The 13,631-nt window shown below is 39.7% G+C and overlaps 1 protein-coding gene across 1 annotated transcript in view; it reads left to right on the top strand.

Moving 5' to 3' along the window:
- The window catches only part of Dpy19l1 (dpy-19 like C-mannosyltransferase 1), a 94,629-nt gene that overhangs the window by 59,518 nt on the left and 21,480 nt on the right, over positions 1-13,631 (top strand). The window contains exons 10-13 of the mRNA XM_028763787.1: positions 98-175; positions 7,381-7,467; positions 8,977-9,036; positions 9,471-9,551. Coding sequence (XP_028619620.1) covers positions 98-175; positions 7,381-7,467; positions 8,977-9,036; positions 9,471-9,551 — 306 coding nt within the window. The remainder of the gene's footprint in view (positions 1-97; positions 176-7,380; positions 7,468-8,976; positions 9,037-9,470; positions 9,552-13,631) is intronic.

Here is a 13,631-nt window from a genome sequence, read left to right as displayed (position 1 = left end):
GTGTGCGTGTGCGTGTGCGTGTGCGTGTGCGTGTGCGTGTGCGTGTGTGTGTGTGTGTCATTTTTTTATTTTTAACATAATTTCTTTTTGATTTCAGATTGCATCATTATTTGCAGTGTATGTCGTGGGATACATTGATACATATAAATTACAGAAGATCATTTATATGCACATGGTAATGAGTTCTATTGTTTTTTTTTTTTTCTGCTTAGTTTGACCTTAATAGACTCCTGATTGAGATCTGATTTGTTTATTTCTGAAACTAGTTTTAATGTATTTCTTTAATGAATCACTGTTGTTCAAACACTGATACAGTTGCTCTTGTTTTAAATAGACTACCAAGACAGTTTTAATTTAGATCTTATTTTCTTATGTATCAACTGGGCACAGGGAACATGAAGTGGTACACTGTCTACCCATGGAGCCTCCTGTTAAAGTGAAGTGGGTTGTCCACCCACTGGGCTTATGAGACACACACATGACCAGAGCTGCAAGGCACTCAGCAGCCATGCTTCTGACCTAGTCCAGTGGGAAAACCAGGAGTGTAATGCATGTTGGAAAGCTATTAAAACTAAAGAATGCAAGCCTAACAGAGAGTAGGGCACATTGGGAGCACAAAGCCGGGGAAGAAGATGGAGGCCTTGAGGAGGAAGTGCTCTGCACAGGGAAGGACAAGCAGGACAGAGGGTGAAGGGCAAGCGAATGACATCACAGAGAACAGCAGTGTAGGTTGCTGGGACAGCTGGATGAAATCTCCAAGACTTGTTGGTCTATGCTGGTTGTATGTTTATGCTTTGAAAGCATTTGTCTTCTCTCTGTCACTCTTCCTTTTACACATAAAATCAGTGTTTTGTTTTTCTGGTGATCTAAATGTTATTGCAGTGGACCATAACCAGCTTTTCTTGTAGTGCACACTAAGGATGTTGGTTTGTTTGCTTATAGGAAGCTTATGAATAAAGTTACAGTATTAATGAGCATGAGGCTGCTGTCCTAGCAAAGCATAGACCACTCTCACCTCTCCTCGAGGTAACCACTGTCCTCACTGAGCTGTCATCAAGTGCTTTCTTTCCATTTTGCCATGTAGATATTTTGAAGTAGTCCACATGTTTATGAACTAGAAACCAAGTTTTTCAGGCTGATGTAAATGACCTTTTTCTAAGACTGAAATTTTCTCTGGGTTTCTCTGAAGGTTTCTGGGATTTGCATGTTACCAGAGTTCAGAAATAATGACTCCTGTGTATTTTCTGTGACATGAACAATTTATTTCTGTTTCATTGTTCTTCAACATTGAAGTTTCTGCTACCACTTCTGTGTCTTCATTAACAAGTAATGGTGTGTAGTTTTACTTGGATCTCCTGGGGCAATGTACAGGCATTTCTTGGGCATCTTTATCTAGTACCATTCTATGCCAAAGTATTAATATGTTCAACTTTGTAACTGTTACATCACTTTTCAAATGGTGATAGTATTTAAAAAAGCAATACGCAATGGCTCGTAACACTCCACTTTCTCTAAATATCTTGTTGGGTTATATAAAATAGTATAATGCAATTATAATTTACATTTTCTCTTTTTTTCCATGGATCTGTGTATCTTAGTGTGTTTCATCACTCCCTGTTTTCATTTCTGAGACCTCTTGCTCAAATATATGTGTAAACTTTCTCTTTGGTTAGAGAGAGGTGGTTCTGGTTCTGAGTGGTATAATGCACTGTGTTCATTGGGTTTGTTGTTGTGTGGATTACACCAGATCCAGCCCACTGTTCTGTGCAACTGCCTTTCTCACACATTCTCTTTGAACTTTTACTCTTTTTAGAAGAAATGAACAACGGTGAGTCTCTTATGAAAGCCTTTCTTCTTCTGCCTAGGTGGTCGGTCCCTCTTCAGTCTGTTTTATGGTGAAGTCACACTAAAACAAGTAAACAAACACAATTTCTAACTGGTGCTATATTTTTACTTCTCTCTATGAAGTCTAAGCTTAAACAGTTATTTTTTTTAACTTTTATTTCTTAAAATATGGCTTATTTTTTCTCCCTAAACTGGTTAATGCAGATTTTTTACTTTGGAGTATACTTGGGTTGCTTCTGGTCTTTAGCTACAGCAAAACACTTCTATGAATATGAACATGTCTTTGTTTTCTGGTTTTCAGATTGGAATTGATCAAGTGACAAGCCTATTTTTATTTTTTTGACTAACTGTGACACTGTTTTATATAGTGATGGCACCATTTCACATTCTCTACAATAAGTAACATTTATTCTCTGTCTCTAAAGAGTTATTGTAGACAATCTAATGGCAATAGGACTCCTCATTGCAATTTTTCCTTGTCTTTGTTTTAATTAAGAGATTGTATTTTGTAGAGCAGATTTAGGTTTACAGCATAGCTGAGCAGAAGTCCCTTCTGTATGAGTCCCTTAAACTGTGGTTGTCCTGGACCAGCATGGTACTGTTGTCATAGCTGATACACCTGCACTGACAGGTGTTAACCGCCCACTGTCTGGGCTGTGTCAGGGCCCACTCTTGGCACTGTGTATTGTATAGGATCTGATGGGTGGTGGCACATCCTGTGAACAGGTTCACAGTCCTGGAAGCCATCCAGGCCTGCCTCCCCATGTGCCTAGTAACTGCCATCTTTGTATTGTTTTGTCCTCTGAAGAATGCCGTACATTTGGAGTTAGATAGCTCATAACCTTTTGCAGATAGATCCATTTATTCCACTTACTGAATCCAGTTAGGTTTAGTCTTCTCATGCCTTGATAGCTCACATTTTATAACTGAATAACGTTTTGACCTTTTTTTCCCCTTTCTTTTGCCTAGGTCATGGTGTATCCATTTACTTATTGAGGGCCATTTTGGTTAATTCCAAGTTTTTATAGCTATGAGTAAAGCTGCTGCAGCATTTGTCTGCAGGCTTCTATATAGATTTAAATTTTAAATTCATTTGGATAAATACCAAAGAAAGTTATTGCTGAATCATAAGGAAGCTGTTTATTTAATGTTTAGAAAATTGCCAAACTATTTTCAATAGTGTGTTTGTACCATTTTGCATTCCCACCAGAAGAAAGAGGGACAGGGAGGAAAGGAAGAGGGGTGTGAGAGAAAGGAAGAGGGGCTCCTGCTTCTACACCCTCCTCTGAGCCCAGTGTCAGCCATTCAAAAGGAAGGATCATTTAGTTTCTGATTCCGTATCGTGTTTGTTCAAGTCTTTGCCATTTTTTTTTAATTTTGCTGTTCACTTTCTTATTATTGAGTTTTAATAATTCTTTGTATTATTTTAGATAATAATAGTTTAGAAAGATGGCATATTTCTCTTCTTTCTTAGCTGCATACTGGAATTGAACCAAAAGCCTCATGGACGCAAGTCAACTGCTCCATCCCCAGGCTTCAGCCCAGCTCAGATGTACTCTTACAAATATATCTTTCCCTTAGTCTATGGCTTGTGCTGATTTTGGCATTGACTTTCTCAGAGTTGGAGTTTTAAGTTATTTTTAAAGATGTAGTTATTGACATATTTGAATTAACCAGTGTTACATAGTTTTCTCTTTATAGATCTGTGTATGTTTTGTCTGTGTGTATGTCACTGCTTTATATGTGTGCCTGATGCCTATAGAGGTCAGAGGAGGGCATTGGATTCCTTAGAACCAGAGGTGCAGAAGGTTGTGATTGCCATGGGGTCCTGGGAACCAAGGCTGGATCCTCAGCAAAAGTAGCAAGTATACTTGACCACAAAGCCATCGCTCCAGCTCCAATATGTACTTTTTAATTTATTTTACATATTTGTGTGTGCATGTAAACTTGTGTCTAGAGATCTTGTATATGTTTTGTTGGATTTATACATAGTTGTTCTTATCAGGTGCTGGCTTATATGTCAGTGTGTTACAGACTCTGTTGCTGCTATGATGGAAGGCAGTTACCTTTGGACAGTAACCCACATTGCACCTCGATTCAGCTCCTTATGAATTCTGGCTTTGTTGGCTATTTGAGATATTCTTCACAAATTGCTGTGTCATCTGTAAACATAGTTAAGGTTTTCCTTTTAGTCTTCACATCCTTCCTCACTGTAGGCTCTGAGCTTTTTGAGAAGAAGCAGCAAGAGGAAACTTAGGGCCCAGCTCTTGATCTTGGCAAGAAAGCTTCATTATCTTAACTCTGATGTGGAGTAGCATGGACTTTTGTAAATCTTCTTTGTCAAGTGGAGGGAATTTCTTTTTTTTCTTCTCAGTTTGCTAAACCATGACTCCATGTTGGACCTGGTCAGATAGCTTTTCTTTCCTGTTTTTTTCTTAAGGTGGTGAGTGTTAATGCCACATACCTGAGGTCCATCCACTTGCTTATAGTGTATACATCTTTTTCATTCGTTGTCCACTTTGATTTGCTCATAGTTCATTGAATTGGGGTTTTTTGCATCTGTGTTTATGGGAGATACCAGCAATAGTTTTCTTGTGTGTCGTTGTCTGAATTAGAATGACAGTAACCTTGTGCACTGAAGTGAGTTAAGAGTTTCCATAGCTCCCGTATCCTAGACGATCACGGTGAAGGCTGGCATGGTTTTTTCCTAGGAGCAGGATACTCTGGTGTATTTCAAAGCAGTCCTACTTTTTCCTTCTGCTGGAAACATAGAAGAATTTTTCACAGTGGTCTTTGCTCTCAGAGTAGAAAGAAAAATGTAAGCTTCCACCTTCTCAGGGCTCACTTCAGTAGCCATTACTCCATTACAGTGCAGGTCCCTGCTCTCTGTCTAGGTTGTTTCCATGGGGCTGTGTGCTTTGAGTTGCACGCATTTGTCTCCTGTTCTGAGGCAGTTCTCCCTGTCACCTCACTTCTCTACTGCTACACGTGTCAGTTGGTAGTGTTTCCTTGTTACTAAGACCCGGTGACAACTTCCCAGTTCTCATGTGCTTCTCTCCTTAGAGGGTCTCTTAATTTTCATTTTTTTTGATTATGGAAAGCATTTTTGTCATGTGGTTCTTAGTAATTTCTGTTATCTTTGAAGAGATGTCATTTCATGTTATTCAGTTTTGAATGAACTAATAATTTTTGTATTGAGTTTTAGGAGTTACACGTATATTATGATTATGACTGTATCTGTAAGTTGATGTTTGGTTCTGCCGTCCTTATCCCTTGATGACCATTAATTTTTAGATTCCAGTCCAATCATTTTTTTATTGTTCTCTGTGCTCATTGTGTCCTACCTAAGAAAATACTGCGAAATCTAACCACAGGAGGCTTACTGTCCCAGCTTTTCTGTTAGGTGTCCATTGTGCTCTGAGTTAATTTTGTGAATGGCAGTAGATAATGGTCCATGTTTATGGGAGTATCTACTTTCCTAAGAACTGTTTCTTGAGGGGGTGGTCTTCACTGATGGATGTTGGAATTCTTGTAAAAAAAACAAAAAACATTGGTCCAATTACTGCAGGGCTTGTACCCGAGCAGGTTTGATGTCGTTGATCTACTCTGACTTGATGCCTGCCACACAGTGTTCTCAGTACTCTGGCTTATATCAAGTTGGAAACCCAAGTCTGAGTCTTACCTCATTCCCTTTCACTGTTGGTTGGTCTACCCCATTTCCCAGTAGATTCTGCATGGATTTTTATTTCTATGAAAGATGCTGGGTTTCCGTAGCTATTGCAGCAAATCTGTAGCCATCTGGGTGTTGATGTCTTCAGATGGTGAATATGAGCTGTCGGTAGTATTCCTGCTTTAGCTGCTTTCAGTGGCATTTTGTGTTTTGCTTTGGTTTGGTTTCCGTTTATGTTTTGTTTTTGTATGAATGCGTTGCACCTTCACAACTAAGCTGACCACTGAATATTTTTATTCTTTCTGATGCTACTGGCAAAAGGATTTATTTTCTAGACTTCTTCATTCAGATTGTTTCTTGTTGGTATATGCGTACTTGCTTGGGTTTGGTGTGTTAGTTTTGTATCCTGGTACCATCCTCCCTTTTTAACAGTTGCTATCCCTCCTTTAGAGTTTTCTTCATTCGAAACTGTATCTGTGGGCAGAGATGTTACCCTTCCATCTCCAGTTTGCTTTTGATGTTTTCTTTCCTGTCTCTCTAAGTGACACTTTTATAATGTCCCTGGTCACTGTTCCTTGAGGGAGAGATTTAGTTTCTCACTGAGTGTGCTGTGGCTTCTGCATGTATGACATCTATTTTGTAAAGGGAGATGCCTCCTGTCCCTAGTTTGTTCAGTGTATTGTAATTGGATGATGTTGAATTTTGCCAAGTGCTTTTCTGTATCAATTGAAATGATTGTGCTCTTTTTTATCCTCAAGTTGTAGTGTATTACATTGTTTTTAAATATATTTTTGAAATGAAATCCACATACAAATGGACATATATCAAAGAAAAACAGAACTTTCTGAATAAAGGATGGGCTTTTCATTTTTAAGGACTTTTTAAATTATAAAGATAAGTCTTGAAGACCTAAAGGAGATAAATAAATATGACTAACATAAAAATTTAAGCAGTAACCATAATACAGAAATAGGACAAAGATGAAAAATGAACTTGGGACATATTTGTAGTATGTTTGTTTCATAAGCAGCTTTGTCCTATGACACATAAGAAGGACATGAAGGAAAACCACTAATCTAATAGAAAGAACACAGTAGAAATAAGCAGTTCACACTCACACCACATATCCCTGGAAGGCTCTGTCTCACATACACAGCATTTCCCCTGGTGTAAAGGAACACTCTAAAGAAGTAATGTACAGTGTGCGTCAGAGTGTGTGTCAACAGCAACGCTCATTCAGTCTGGGGGAGAGTAAACAAGTACAATCTGTTTGTATAACAGTTTGTCAGTACTTTGTATTTTGTTGCTGAAATGGCTGCATCTTGGTTCATCAGGTTTTCTTGAGGTGGTTATCTATCTATAGGAATGTTTTAACAGGTGCATAAGATGCATCTGACAGGTCCTTGCCATTTCTGCCGGGGTTAAGGAAAACAGAGTAGATGCAGAAGGCAGTTAGGTGTTGGGCAGTACCTAGGGCTGTTTAAATAAGCTGCAGCTCATGTATAGAGTGCCATATGATTTTCAGGTCTGAAACAGCGAATTAGATTGATTTGGATTGATAGAGGAAGCTTCTCTCAGCATGTTAATAGTCAAAGCAAGAGAGGATACTATGGGTGGGTGGCCACTTGGGACTTGGGAGGGAAGAATAAACCAATTTCTTTATGTTGGTGTCTGGGAGGTGCACAGGAAATGGCTGATGATGGTGCACTTGGAGTGTGGGTTGTAGAGTGAGCTGAGTTTGCCCAGTAGCCCTTTATGAGTGCTTCAAATTCCTTCCATCATGGGAGTAAACAACTTGAAACTGAAAGACCCGTTCCTCCTTTGGGCCTATGCACACTAATTGCATTTCTTTTGGGTTTTTACAGATTTCTCTTGTACTTTGTTTTGTGTTGATGTTTGGGAACTCGATGTTACTAACATCTTACTATGCATCCTCTTTGGTAATTATTTGGGTAAGTATTCCTTTGGCTGCTTTTTAAAAAGAATAATATTTTATACATGTACACAATGAAGAATGATCATGGATAGTCCCCATATACCCTCAGGACTCTGTCCCAGCTTCATCTCCAATTTTTTTTTCTTGATAACTCGCTGTTTTCAGTAGGTCTATCTTTGGCTGCTTTAGAAACAAATAGTTTCAATTTCTTTATCACAACCTTGGGATTCATGAGTAGCAGGGTCATATGAAGTATCTACCTACTTTATCTCTACCTGACAGAGTGATGATGTTCTCACTTGGAAAGCAGAGAAAATAAGAATCAGTGAAGTTGCTATGGGAAAGCTCAGAGACCACCTCACCGTGGCTCAGTCCCTCGCATCTCTCTTGTTCCCTCAGCTTCCCTCGCGCCTGCTTTGTTCATGGGCTCATTGTCGGAGGTTTCTGTGCTTTTTAATTTTTCTTTTCATCTTTTCAATATCAGTTTAAGTATAAAAGTCTTATTAAATTTACACTCTCGTGCACTTTAGAAACTGACTTTGATTCACAGGCTTTAGTGTTACAGTGTTTAACAAACCGATGGCTCTTTTTCCTTAGCTGGGCTGGTGCGGGAGGCACATACATGCCCACATCACGTTCCCCCCATCTGAGCGCTTCCTGTCTTTTGAGGAGCATCCTTTCATTCACTTGATTTCTAGAACCCATTAATAAATTTGAAGTCTTAAGCTCATGTCTCACAAGTTGCTACTTTAAAATACCATTTCCAAGAAATGTGCTTTTCCGTGCCTGAGGCGATGCCTGTCCTCTCCAGCAGAAGCTCAGTCTAGCCACGGACATGGCCATGTGCTGATGCCCTTTTCAATGGCACCATCATTGCACCCAGGATTAAGATTGGCAGATTTTTAAATATATGTTGGCCAAGTTTGAAGTCTATTTTTCTCTCTGGAGGTCATATAATGTAGGATTCATGTACCTGGAAAGACTTAACACAGAAATATTTTGTCAAGATACTAAAATGTCATGTATAGTTCATCAGGTAAGTTAGGAACTTTTAACTTAAAAGGAACCTTACATTTATATGAAGTATTTAAAATTTGGAATTGTTACATACCTACCTCTTCATAAGCAAACCATATATAAAATAGAGAGCTACATCTTTCATATATGCTGATTTTATTTCAGTTTTACAAACTCATTGAAAGTAGGGTTTTTTGCATTTATTTTTTAAAGGGATGCTTTGAAATCACTAACTAACCACATATATGGACAGGAGGTACTAATTGTGAAAACTCCACAAAACAAAGCAAAAGGCTTGGCTATGGGAAAGAGATTTGTAAAGAGAAGGGACAGGGACTGAGGATCTGGGATGAGAGAGTAATTAGGATATAGCCTATACATATGTCAAAATTTCAAATAACTAATAAAGAAATCAGACGTGCTGAATTTTATATTCCTCAAAGTCTTAACTATTTGGAATGTTATATTGTTCCTTGACCTTCTGATGTTCATCTGTGTTCCTATTTAGGGCATGCTGGCAATGAAAGCACAGTTCCTGAGGATGAACGTATCTGAACTCGGCTTATGGGTAAGCAGAAACTGAGGCAGATTTTTTCTTCTCCAAAATATAACATTCATAGGTTTTATGCTTTACTTTTAAAGGAATTATACACACAGTGCAGGGACTCAATATGTGAAGAGCCTTCTGGGTTTAGTGGTCCACTCACTACTAAATTTATCACCCCACACTTCTTTTGAGGAGCAACCATGTGTGACCAACCCCACCACAGGAGTTAAGCAGTTCTTGCTTATCTCTCTGATAAAATAAATACATTTTGTTGGAAATGTCATATGTTTTCAGTCTTACTTTTTGTTATAGTGACCCTTGGTTTCAGAGCACTAGACACTTTCCCTTGGAGATTAAGATATTGTTTACATGTGAATAAAGCATTTGTTCTTTTCAGTTCACCAGGCTATAGGAGGTGGAAGCAAAGTTAGTTTCTTTAAATTTTTCTTTTGTAGGTTATCCAAGGGTGTTGTTGGTTATTTGGAACTGTTATACTCAAGTGTCTGACCTCCAGGATCTTTGGCATTGCGGATGATGTAAGTGTATTTTTGCTTAAAATTGAAAGACTTGAAAAGAATCTAATAGGCAGAGAATAAATTAATGGAACTATTAGAGTATCATTACTTAAGCTAGATTTCAAGGTGTGAAGTATATATTATTTTCTCTCTTCAAAAAAATGTGCTTATGTATATAGTTTTTAATTTCCAGAATTAAGACAGTCCTCCTTTTTGTATATTTCTATGTCACAAAGAACTCTGGAGACTAAGGCCTAACATTTGAGGTCTGTGCAACTATTTTCTGACTTCTTTACAGTTTCCTTATAAAACCAATGGGACAGTATCTTCAAAATCATGGACAGAGATTTTCTCTTCCCATCTTCTCTGTGGTCAGTGCATGTGTGGGATGGTTGTTTGTATACCATTATTCATAGTGAGAGCTGTGTTAGACTTAAGAGATTTTGTTTTGTTTGGCTAGGGCAGAGAATGAAATGATAACATTTCTGTAGGTGCTTCTGCTGGGATGGAAGGGTGTCTTGGGACTCAGAAGCCCAGGAACCACACAGCTCTGAGAGGAAGCCTCCTCAGCAGAGGCAGTGCAACTCCCAGGGGAGGGGGGGCCCCAGCTGAGCTGAGGAGCTCAGGAACCTCACCCTGGATCCTTCTCTTAGCCGCTTCTTTTCTTCTTGGCTTCTTCTGATCAGAGAGTCATACCAGGCAGGAAATGTCATGAAAGAGATTTATTGGAGAATAAATCGAGGATTTGGAGGGATGAATCCAGGGATGGCTGTCCTGTGCTCCCGGGAGTGGATAGCAGAGAACTGGACAAAGGGACAGTGCTTACATAGAATTTCTGAGGGTGCAGAGCTTCTCAGGGGAGAGATTTCCAGAAGGAGGATTGATGGAATTTCAAGTCCTGAGCTTGAGGGAGCTCAGGGATTGGTGGGTCTTTCTGCTCAGATATTGGTGGTTTTCTTCACACCCCCTTTTCCTGCATTGGGCCCATGGAAATCCTTCCCCACTGTAGCTTTTGCTGAGGCACTATCTCTCTGAGACTGCTGTGGGGAGGTGGGGAGGTTGTGGACAGTTCCTGTGGGACATCTCCTGCAGTGGTGTTTCACCAAGCTGTAGGTTGAGGCACGAAAAAGGTGTCACCACCTCGTACAGCTCCTCATGCTGGCAGTAGGCTGAGGCTGGAAAGGTGTCCCCAGTGTGGACAGCTCCTGAGGGACAGCTCTCCCTGAGGCAAGGCACCCTCGTGGACAGCTCCTAAACTCCTGTGAGGGCTGTAGGCTGAGGAGATGTGGTGCTGCCATTTTAGACAACTCCTATGGGACATTTTATTGCAGTAGCCATAGGCTGGGGCGGAAAGGAGGGGCCTACTGCAATTTGATGGGTTTTGTGGGCTTGTGGTGCACTGCTAAAGGACTACAATTTCTGTTTTATTAAGGATTTTTATAAATAGTTGCTTTATTTATTTGTGTGTGTATGGTATGTTCATGGTGCTTGTGTGGTTGCCTGTGAGTGAGCAGAGTTGGACGTAAGGTATTCTGTTCTATCACTCTCTACCTTACTGTCTTGAGACAATGTCTCCCACTGAACCTGTAGCTACCCTGGTGACAGCAAGCCTCAGTTATCCTCTTGTCTCACCCTTGAAAATGCTAGGCTTATAAGCATGCTAGTCTTTATGCTCTGGCAGTGAGTGCCAATGTACCTCTGTCCTTGAGCCATTCCCTAGCCTGACTTTGCTTACTCGACTTTTGATGTTGTGATCAGGACATTCTCAATTAGGGGCCTCCCAGCAATTATAATAATACAAAAGGCAACAAAGGCTATGACAAAAGAGTAGTAAGTTTGAGATGCTTCAGGAGCAAACAGGAGGAGGATCAGGAGGTATCTGTGCAGATGAGAGGAGAGGAGTGATGGAGTCAGCTTGGATGCAGAGGGTGAGAAGGAAGGCAGTAAAATGGATCCAGCCCTAAATGTGTGGACTTTATTTCCTTTTTGTTGGGGGACAAACTAAGACAGAGTCAGACTGAAGACACTGTTGACATTTCTGTTGTAGCATAATGTCTTTGTATATAGTCAGTTAGATTTCCACACAAGAGGTGACCTAACTTGGTGAATGTCTCCAGAACTGTAACAGTGAGCTACAGCAAGGACTGCAGCATCCTTATGTTCTGTTGCTAAGGAAGCACGTGCCAAGCACCCGGCCTTGGAAATGGCTGTGTCTTTCCTCTTCCATGCATTTTCCTTTTGGAAATGTGTAGGCCTGTGCCTACACCTGCATCTATCAGTCCTCTAGGATGTGCTCACATCCTAGGTTTGTGAGTCAAGTATTTCTACTTGGCAGGTTTTAAGTAGGTCTCATTTCGCAAGTAATGAATTCTATAGCTTTCAAAAACAGCTTCATCATCAACAACAACAGCAGTCAACCAACCAACCAACCAACCAAACAAACACACACTTATATTTCCCAGTACATTCTTTTCAGCAGTTTCATGATTCTTTAGATTTGAGTGGCTGCATCCAACCTGTGAGATCTTACACAATTTATCTAAATTAAAGGAACTTTCTCAGGATAGCATGCAGTTAGTGCTAAATAAGTTTTAGCTGATGTTTCCATGATTATTATTGTTGTGATTTATCGTTATTGCACACACACGTGCACACACACACACACACACACCATTCTTTTCTCCATGGATCCACTGATGTGTCCTTAGGTTACTAGGTTGGTTTAGGTTGGTGGATAGGGCTGCAGTGCATTGAGCTGTGAGTAACTCTTCATTAGTTAATTCTCAATGGTAGTTCTAGAGATTGCAGTGCATATTTTAATTTTAAACAATCTACTTATATTAATGCTGGATTAATTCAGGTTAAATCTCTAATGCCCTCACTTTAGAGTATCTCTCCTTCCTGTCTTTTGCACTGTTATGTCATCTGTTGACCTTGTGTATTAGTGCCAACAGTGCCATTAGTGCCTGAGTTAGTATTGTTTCCATATCTACTCTTATCTTAAACAAAGAAAAGAACAAAGGGGGTCATTGCCTTTTGTATTTATCAACATTTTTCATCATTTTTATTGCCTTTCTTCCTGTGTTTGAGTAGGCTTGTTTCTTTTTAACCAATAGGACTCCATTTTCTAACTTTTCCTAGCCAGGTCTCTTAGCAATGGGTCTGTTGGTTTTGATTTTGGTTTTGCTCCAGTGTTAGGCTTTGGTTGTAGTGGTTATTTTTTCTCATTTTGCCAGTTATAGAATTGTCTGTTGGTTGTAGCTTTTGAGAAACTTCTGGCCTTTATTTTTCCTAAGAAACCAATCAACATTATTCAATAAATATTGATAAAGTTTTCAGCCTTTTTTTTGTCTTCTGTGCCCCTTTGCCTGTTCCCTGGCCACACTATCTTCATCTCCGTCAACTGTGGTTTTGTAGAAAGCATGCCTCTCTTGGAACTCTCCTGTATATATCCTCCAGGGGGTGTGGGAATGTCCCCATCCCTTAGAGAGTTGTCTCTTCTCTAGGTTCTAGCAATTACACCTGCTTTGCCTACCTTCTGTTTGGGTCACTGGGGTTTCACTTTAGGTGCCTGGCAGGATAGCTTCCATGTTTAATTTCTTGCTGATGCCGATCATGGTATTTCTAATATGTTTCAAATTACGTTTTGAAACTGGTCCCATTGTCCTCAAAGAGACCATGTCATTGACCCAGCAAACTAGAGAATCCATGGTAGTGTTGATGATGGATGGAACAGCCCAGGCACGAGTGCCACAGACTCCCATTTCTTCAAGGAAAGTTATTTTTTAATCAGCAAATACAACTTGGTAGCTCTTAGGTTAGAAGACTGTGACATGGTTGTTTGTGACACTTTTGTCTAGTTTTATAGTTGCCTTGGAGGAGGAAATTTCTGACTCTTTCATATCCAGAAATCCCCACATTCACTGGCTTCCTAATTGACCCAGGGTTGTACTTCCCAAGCAAACCTCACTTGTTTGTTGTGTTATTTTTTCTTCTTAGTGTTGAGTTTGACTGGCTAGTAGTTTAAGTGTTTTTGCCTTTAATCATGAAAGGTATAAGTTTTGTTTTGTTTTATCTTTAATGATTTTGTCTGATTTAGGT

This window comes from Grammomys surdaster, unplaced genomic scaffold, assembly GCF_004785775.1.
Source record: "Grammomys surdaster isolate TR1022 unplaced genomic scaffold, NIH_TR_1.0 140, whole genome shotgun sequence".
Lineage (NCBI taxonomy): Eukaryota > Metazoa > Chordata > Mammalia > Rodentia > Muridae > Grammomys > Grammomys surdaster.
This window is presented reverse-complemented; position numbering and strand designations above follow the sequence as displayed.